General features: G+C 48.0%; 3 protein-coding genes across 3 annotated transcripts; all 3 read left to right on the top strand.

Moving 5' to 3' along the window:
* Nucleotides 1-118: 118 nt before the first annotated feature.
* Nucleotides 119-1,264, top strand: GGS25DRAFT_521199 (uncharacterized protein; the record flags this gene model as incomplete). Its single annotated transcript, XM_049264013.1, has 2 exons — nt 119-301; nt 410-1,264. 2 exons carry the CDS (start codon nt 119-121, stop codon nt 1,262-1,264), a joined length of 1,038 nt encoding a protein of 345 aa, XP_049118372.1.
* Nucleotides 1,265-2,178: 914 nt separating this feature from the next.
* On the top strand, nt 2,179-3,072 carry GGS25DRAFT_521200 (uncharacterized protein; the record flags this gene model as incomplete). The annotated part of the gene is made up of 1 exon (XM_049264014.1): nt 2,179-3,072. One exon carries the CDS (start codon nt 2,179-2,181, stop codon nt 3,070-3,072), a length of 894 nt encoding a protein of 297 aa, XP_049118373.1.
* Nucleotides 3,073-5,656: 2,584 nt separating this feature from the next.
* On the top strand, nt 5,657-8,428 carry GGS25DRAFT_521201 (uncharacterized protein; the record flags this gene model as incomplete). Its single annotated transcript, XM_049264015.1, has 3 exons — nt 5,657-6,739; nt 6,795-7,483; nt 7,597-8,428. The coding sequence occupies 3 exons, from the start codon at nt 5,657-5,659 to the stop codon at nt 8,426-8,428; spliced, it is 2,604 nt and encodes an 867-aa protein (XP_049118374.1).
* Nucleotides 8,429-8,743: the final 315 nt, after the last annotated feature.

The raw sequence follows: 8,743 nt of genomic DNA on the forward strand, positions 1-8,743 counted from the left end.
TTCGCTAATCAAATCGCCTGTACAATATTCGGCCTTTCTCAAGCAATTAAATCAACAACACAACACAATACACATACTGCCAATCGTTCAGAACTACGCAACTCGCCCAACCGACAACATGCGATTTTCGCTCGCACTCGTTTCCACCCTGTTGGGCATTGCCGTCGCGGCGCCCCAGGGTGTCACCGACAAGCTCACCCCGACTGCTCCCGCCCCGGCTGGCTGCACGGGCACTTTCGATGGTAACTTTGAGATTACTGTCGCTGAAGTGACCGAGAAGCGCAGCGTTTCTCAAATCGAGGTATGTACAAATGACGTGGGGTGATCCCAATGGCTCTTCATCGTCCCAGTCCACAGATACCACACGAGATAATGTGTCTAGATACCTATTAGCTAACTTGAATTCTAGAAACGTGCCGAGTGCGGTGCTGATGGTGTTCTCGTCTTGTCGCTGAAGGATGGATCAACCTTCGACGCCAAAGACCGAACTGGTTACATTGCGTCCAACTACCAGTTTCAATTCGACGCACCCGCCCAAGCTGGCGCTCTCTACACCAGCGGTTTCTCTGTCTGCGAGAACAACGTTTTGGCCCTGGGTGACTCCCAGACTTTCTACCGCTGCCTGTCCGGAACGTTCTACAATTTGTATGACCGTAACTGGGCACCGCAATGTGAGCCTGTCTCGATCATCGCCGTTCCCTGTGGTTCAGACACTCCCGCTGCGCAGATCCCAGATGGCCAGGTTGTCGGCACTACCGTTGTACAGACTACTATCGTCACCGCTTTGCCCGATGGCCAGCCCCAGGTGGTCACAACTTCGGTCCCTGTTCCTATCTGCCAGATTGGCGATGGCCAGGTTCAGCAGGTCACCACTCCTTGTATCTCCGTCACCGCTACTCCGACCAGCACGTATGTGCCCGTGAGCGAGTACACTGATGGCCAGATTCAAGTTACCCCTCCTGGAACTGCCCCCGCGCCGCCTGCTAGCCCGACTCCCGAGTCGCCCGCGCCATCCGCACCCGCTCCGTCAGCGCCTGCTCCGTCGGCTCCTGCCACGACAGCACCGGCACCCAGCAGCAGTGCGGTTGAGTCCAGCTCAGTCGCTAGCTCCAGCGCCAGCGCCCCAGCCAGCTCAACCTCGGCCAGCCCTACATCTCCCCCGGTTGAGACCTCGGCTCCACCGCAGAGCGGATCGTCTCGTGTCTCGGTCGGATCAGTCGGTGCCCTAGTCTTCACAGCCATGGTCGCGTTCTTCTACCTGTAAATACAACCTGGGTTCGGCGCAGATGGGCCCTTCGTTTTGACGACTTGGTAAAAATGGAAAGGAATGAAGCCATTGGCGTGGAATTAATTACAGATACCGTCATATAGATGACGGTCTAATGGGTAACGAGAGGCAAGGGAAATGAAACTCAGAACGGCGATAGTACCTAGTGAGCACTGAGCATGGTCGGAGTTGGGAAGTAATGAAAAAAAAAACTCCAGTGCATACAGAGAGTCCTACATAGCAAGTTCTAGTATATACCCACGTTGAAAACAACTGTACACCATTCCGGTAGTACGCTAGTGGTGACAATTCAGTGTGATGTCCGTATAATTCCTACCATCTTATTTTCCCCGTGTCTTCTTCAGCTGAAGACTTCTGGGGGCAAATTAGGCGTATGGAGTCATGAATTGATAGTAGATAATATATCCAAGATGAGGTATCTTAATCAGGCTAGCCATTCACCCAAGCCAATAGTTATTACGAGATATCGTTGTAGGTCTAGTGGTGAGGAGGGGGAGGAGTTTGAAAGGTAATACATATCATATATCATCATGAGGACTGTAGGTAAGAAAGCACATGGCAAAGCTAGAAATGTTGAGATTAACTAAGTTACCTAACCTAGTAGTTACCAACTAATTACTAGTAGTAACTACGGCAGCACGGCTTAGTCGTTCCGGATCCACATTAACTCTTCGCCAAGACAAATCCACGGGTAACCGCATATATTTACGTAAAGGGTCAGCAGGTCTCACCTAACATCGAATAGCAACCTGAGTACACTGTACGTAAATGTTCAACTATTCTGATATGCCACTTCAACGGTGACTGCACATAGTAAACTCTGTTGTATCCCAACTACATATCTACGCCTTTAGTAGGAATACCATCTACTCAGTTCGCCAACTCCAACAATGTCCGAATACTGGAAATCAACCCCCAGATATTGGTGCAAACACTGTAGCATCCATGTTCGCGACACCAAGTTCGAACGTCAGAATCACGAAGCTACAGCCAAGCATCAAGGAAACCTGAAGCGTTTCTTGCGAGACTTGCATCGCAACCATGAAAACGAGCTACGGGAGAAGGAGCGAGCTAAGCGTGAGATTGAACGGCTTAATGGCGTTGTTACCAACACAACCTCGGATCAGGGCCCAAGTACTGCGCCAAACAGGATACCCCCCTCGATGACGACACAAGCTACCAATACTCAGCGAAAACAACAATGGGAACAACTTGCTGAAATGGGAATTGACGTCCCCACCGAACTGAGAGGGGATTTGGCCATGGCTGGTGAATGGACCGTTACCAAAACGAAGGTCATTAGCGACACATCGAAGTCGGATGACCCAGACGCGAAACCCGAGAACATCGATGCGATCGCATCGGGCGTGCGTAAGCGACCAAAACCTGAAGAAGATGAGGATGAAGGACAAGAGGAAGAAAACGCCGTTAATAGTCTATTCAAGAAGCCTAGGAGATGGGGTCGCGATACGAAACAGGCTCCAGAAGATGACGCAGAGCTGGATGCGCTGCTTGGTGGGACTTTAACGAAATTGATCAAACCCGATATACAACCGCACGATTCAACTAAGAAAGAGGACGATTCGGTGGGCACCGATACAATAGAAGAGTCATCATCAAAAGTAAAAAACGAGGACAAAGACGATCAGCCTCTAACGGACATCAAACCAGCAGCTGCCGAAGACGTTGATGCCCCTCCAGTCAAACAAGAAGAAGACACGCAAGGCGGAGCACCTGCTGTAGTCTTCAAGAAGCGAAAACCTAAGCACATTCGACAAAGGTAAACCACGATGAACAACAGGAAAGACAGGAAAGAAATAAGATAACACCATTGCCATCACGATGGTCTCACTGTTCCCTCGGAATGTCCTTCGAAATATCCCATGGGATACCCTCATATATCCGGTATTCGGGTGGTTCCATCATGAACTATCAATACGACATATATAAGACACGCCATTGCATATTGTCGATATCCGCGCAATATGGTATAATTTCCGGTACTAAGCTACTATGTAGCTAAAGAAAACAAAACACGACACTCGCCCTTTGAGACCTCGTCTCATCTTTCTTAGGCTTTGGCATTGTCATGAATTGGGGAAGATTCGAAAGGCTCGTGGAATATTCTGTCACGAGGAGCTAGAGTAGATGGTTATTAGGCCTTGCCCGCTTGGTAGGTTACTTCCAAACCCTCTCCTGATCCCTCGGTATCAGTCCGTCTATGCCCGCGCTATATTGAAGGGGGCTGAAGGTTGCTATTAATATAAATTCTAAGATAACAACCTACCTAGCACATAGCACAACAGATACGTTGGCTTTCAATGCCTGACAGAAATAACATCGTGAAACTGGATTGCTCTACATACTGGGCTTTTACCTTTCATCTGAGAACCTCCTTATCAGTCATCATGCTTGTTCGCGACGGCAGGTTTCAGATATTATCTGATGGGCAGAATTCGTGATACATAGGTAACGCATTCAAGTTGTGCTACACATGTACCTAAGTTTAGAGAATGCTTAAAGTTGCCTACTTAGGTGCCTACCTTGGTATTTGGTAACTATAAATAGTATGTACGTAGTATATATAGAAACGTTGAACTTGAATGATGAGTCTAGTCTGTACGATAGTTTGACAAGAAAATAGTTAAGAGATACAGTATTTATGCTGTGTCCCAACCCACATTCTATATACTGTATGTACACTGCTAAACTTCAGTTCATACCAGGCTCTAATCAACATTATATCTAATTTGATTATTATATAATTACATATTAACTATTGTTTAGAAGCTGACTACTTATAATTATACTAGGTAGGAGCTCTAGAAGCATACGCACGGTTCTACAAGCATGATTTCAAGGCCTATCAGTGATGGCTGTTAGCTTCAGTTAGCTCTATGATTTTACTGCTATAGCTACTATAGGCCGGTAGTTGGTCGTTGGCGGGGTTTGATATACCGAGACATTACATGGATAGTAAGGCTCTGTAGTGAAGTTGTATTGCATTGCCTAGTGCATGCATGAACCATACTAGATCCGTCATTAAAACATCAATAGCCTACTTCAAGTTTGAAATGCTTATACATGCCTACCTAGTAGGCAGATAGCTGGGTATCTATGGATATCAGGGGACATCAGGGGATAGGGGATATGATTCTCACCTAACTATAACTAACTACGCCGCAGTCATCCCAATTAACTAATATTAATATTTAGATAAAATTGCTTCGAGGTTGTGTACATAGGTTATCGCCGTCCAAAATTATGTCTGATGTCTTCTGGTCAACTATCTACATAAGTACTACCACTATTATTCATTGAGTATACAGTAAGTATGATGCTGAACATCTCCCTGGCCTTATAATTTCAACTTTACCAGGGCGAACCACGAAGTTGCATGGACGGGTCCTTACAGCCTCATGTCATTGGCTGAAGTGAACATGGAACCACTTTGCCGGGACAGACAGTTTGGGTGAGCATTGAAGAGCAAGGTCTTGGGTATCGTCCCGAACCAGGCGATGCCACGTCGAATTGTAGACCCTTTGATATGTAGGTAATATTGTACAATCAATACATTATGACATAGTAATTACTATGTATCTGTGCTTGTCATCATGGGTCACCAGCATGGGTTTTTTGTTTCTGTACTATGTACGTATCCGTACTGATCATGGCTCTTATGCAGAATAAATGTGGAATTAGACGACACCATATAGTTATGATCGGCAAGATGAGATGAGAAGACTCCAAGTTATGTTGAGGAAGTACAGCCTGTAGTTAAACTTACAAAACTTCCATCCTCTACCCTTGGCGTTCGGCTTGGCCGTTGCTTGCTGCAGTATTCTATTGGTTGCTTGGGAATAGAATCTATTGTATAGGGCTGTTGGGAGCTTTGGTACATATTACTCTGTTATCGTTCTGTGAGCAGAATGACTTGTCACGCTGCTGTGATCTGGCGTACGAAACTTCGCCTCTCGGAACGAATTACTCTGTGATAGTCTTGTATGTACATACGTGACACGGACGAAGCTCGAACCACTGCTGCGGGATGTTACTTAATAACTATTTCTACCATGCTCAGTCTTCTACTTCTTCTCTAGGTCTGGATCTCGTTGCTAATCACATTCATCGTTGCTCTGACTGCTGATATTGATACCCTAGTAGGAATTACAGAGTCTGTGGAGAGGACCCGTCTTCTGATCACACCCCTTGACCAGATCCTGTGTAATTTTACCACTTGTACATGAAAAAGTCAGAGTCGGCCGAAGCTGGCTACTTGTTCAGCTGCTCCAGCTCCCTTCACCTCTGAACGAAAACTCTAATGGGAGCCCAATCCATCCGTCGTGTGGTGAAAATACAGATCTTGACATGACCGAGTTAGCTGACTCAACAGGTCGAACCTCGATCCAAGCTCGCCCAAGTCAACGCACACTGGCAAGAGAGCTAACCCCATCGCCGATATCGACATCGCCCCATCCCGTCACCAGCGATGATATCTCTCAAGTCAGCTCTAGGTCCCAGACCGGCGATGCTCCTGGACTCACTCGCCCCTCTCCCGCGGCATCACCAGGGCCACCAAAATGGCCTTTCTTTAGCGAGGAAGAAAGCCATCCGACTCCAAGCCCATCGATGACTTGGCCGAACGACGGCGGGTTGAGCTCTCGGTCCCTTACAGCATCTCCCAGAATGCCATCTGGATATCCCTTTCCTCCACCAAGCAGGGAAATTGGGAGCACAAAGGAGTCATCGGACTACCTGTATCGAAACCAACGACCGAGGCCAAGTCCCATGCAACTTGAGGAACTCCCTATGGGTTACAAAACTTCCGGTGGATCACCGCAACCCATAGCTTCTCCTCAGAGCCATACTCGCTCAGATTCTGCTGCCAAACTTCTCACGATGCCAAACACGCCAAACACAGCAACATGGAGGAATCCTCAAACACCTCAGCGTTCCTCGACAGAAAAGGCCCCAATCGATGAATGGTGGCACCACCGACCGGCCTGGTTTATGTATGTGTCCTTCTTCTGTGGTGTGATATTCGCCATATGCCACCACTTATTTTATAAGTATCTTGACGGGAAATATGCGGATGAGCAAGTCGCCATGCTTCGTTATGGCACGGTCTTGTCGTTTGCAGCCAAGGCTGGGCTCGTGGCAGGGGTGGTTATAGCCTTTAAACAGCGGATCTGGACTACTGTGAGAAATAAGTTTCTTACCTTGGCCGCTTTAGATTCCCTCTTCGCCGCCACAGAGGATGCTACGGCGTTTCTCAACCTCGACATCTACAAGAGTGCCAAGGTGGCCGTGCTGTTAGCGGCATACATCTGGGCAACCCCACTGGTGGTGATATTGACGAGCAATACCCTGAGCGTGGTGCCGGCTTTACGGCTAGACAATACAACGTGCCAGGGTATCCGAACTCTTAACTTTACCCACGATGAACTCGAGGTGACTAGCTTCTTCCATTGAACTTGGCGTACAGATCAATCTAACGAATGTGCAGGAGTGGAGAGAACCCACCAGAATCAACGGGCTCAACGGCCTCTCTATATCGATCTGGAATACGACGTCGATGGATGTTGCCGCACCTGATTGGTTCGATTACTACACAGGGTCCAGCAATTCGCTGATTCGCATCGCAACCCAAGCAGCCTTAACGGGACGACCGGTTAGTAGGATCGAAGCGAATGAAGACATATGTGGTTCCGACTGGGACTGCACTTACGTAGTTAATTTTACGGCACCGGCGTATAAGTGTACCGAATTAGCCCGGGGCGTTGGCTCTCATATCAAGCCATTAGGTGGTCAACAGCCTCCACGTGGGCTCGACACGAAGCTCCTCCTCCCGGAGGGCAACTATAGCTACTACGCCTACACGAATGGGGGCGATTACGCCCCTGAGCAGCTGAAAGGCAGTGGCATCGGCGGTATTCCCAACATCGATCCCCCATATCCCCAGACCTTCGGGGCGTTCCGTACAGAGCCGGTCATCTGGATAGGCTACTCGGAAAGAACCCATCCGAACGAAACAGCGCCGCAAAACAGATCCATGCCGGGATGGAATGACGCATTTATCCCCAAGATAATCGGATGCGAGCATTACGAGGCCGAGTACACCGTCTTGTTCAACTTGACTGGTGGCCATCAATTTACCAACGTACTCAAACGCAAATATCTGAACCGTGTTATGGAGTAAGTGATTGTGGCCGAAATACATACCCCCTATCTATGATGATCGGGGTTGTCGGAATCATACAATCCAACATATTCCAGTTTAGTCGCGCAGTGCTAACATACCAGTTTAGGACTAATTGGGTCCAAGGAGATGATGCCAACGATGGCACAAATGATAACACTACGGCGTATCCGAAGCAAAATTATGTTTACCCGAGAGATCTCTACAAGTACCGACGAGTTGCTACATATCATTCGATGGGTGCGCAGTTACGAGGGTTTTTGAACGGCACGATCAATTCTGCACAGCTCAATACCCCGATCGAAGTCACGAGGGCAGACCAAACCAGGCTGCTAGACCAGAGGAAGGACTTTTTCGCCGTGGAGGACCTCCCGAATGCGATACAGGACTTTTACCAGGATATGATACTGTCGTTGTTTTCGAATCAACAATTCGTCAGCGTGGTATGGGCTGCCAAGCCGCATGTGAAGCCTGGAGCAAACGTTGGAGACGCGTCAACCATGTACCCATGTGTGAAGTCCCGGACAGAGAACAGATATGCATATCGGGAAAGAGACTTGTGGTTGGTGTATAGCTTCGCCATCGCGTTGGCGGCGGCCGGAGTGGCGGCGGGTACCATGTCGATTCTGGAGAACGAAGGCGTGATACGGAGCACGCGGTTCTCGAGCATCGTAGCGGCGACCCGAGGCCCTGCATTGGAGAAATTAGGGTGGGTGGGAAGCCATAGGAGTGGCGACCTGCCGAACGAGATGAAGAACATGAAGGTTGGCTTTGGCGTCGCTCACCGACCTAACGACCCAGTTGTATCACAGGAGGGTGCGGGACACCACGGACGAGAGGCGCAAGATGCTGAGGAGTTACATTACTGCTTTGGACTGGAGGGCGACATTCGACAGAGAAAACCGACGAGAATTGGGAGCAACATGTTTCGTCAACAATGATATAAAGAGTTCCAGGATAATTAATGTGTTTAGATTTATGGGATAAAGGGAGAAGGATGGGAAAAGCGTGACAGATAGGTCTTAACTACCGACCTATTACATGTATGCATCCGTTTGTCTTGAAGTACCTGACCTAGTATATTATTACATAGTATTATTACAATTTTCATGTTTGATTTGCCTATTCTTGGAATTTGGTACCTAGGTAATTGGAATTTATGGAAATATTTGATGTAGATGGGAAAACTAGGTAACGCATTACTACATACCTAGCAGCATCAATGTCTCTACATTATGCAACTTTGTATGATATAA

Source organism: Hypoxylon fragiforme (genome assembly GCF_022984875.1).
Source record: "Hypoxylon fragiforme strain CBS 206.31 chromosome Unknown GGS25scaffold_4, whole genome shotgun sequence".
NCBI classification, from domain to species: domain Eukaryota; kingdom Fungi; phylum Ascomycota; class Sordariomycetes; order Xylariales; family Hypoxylaceae; genus Hypoxylon; species Hypoxylon fragiforme.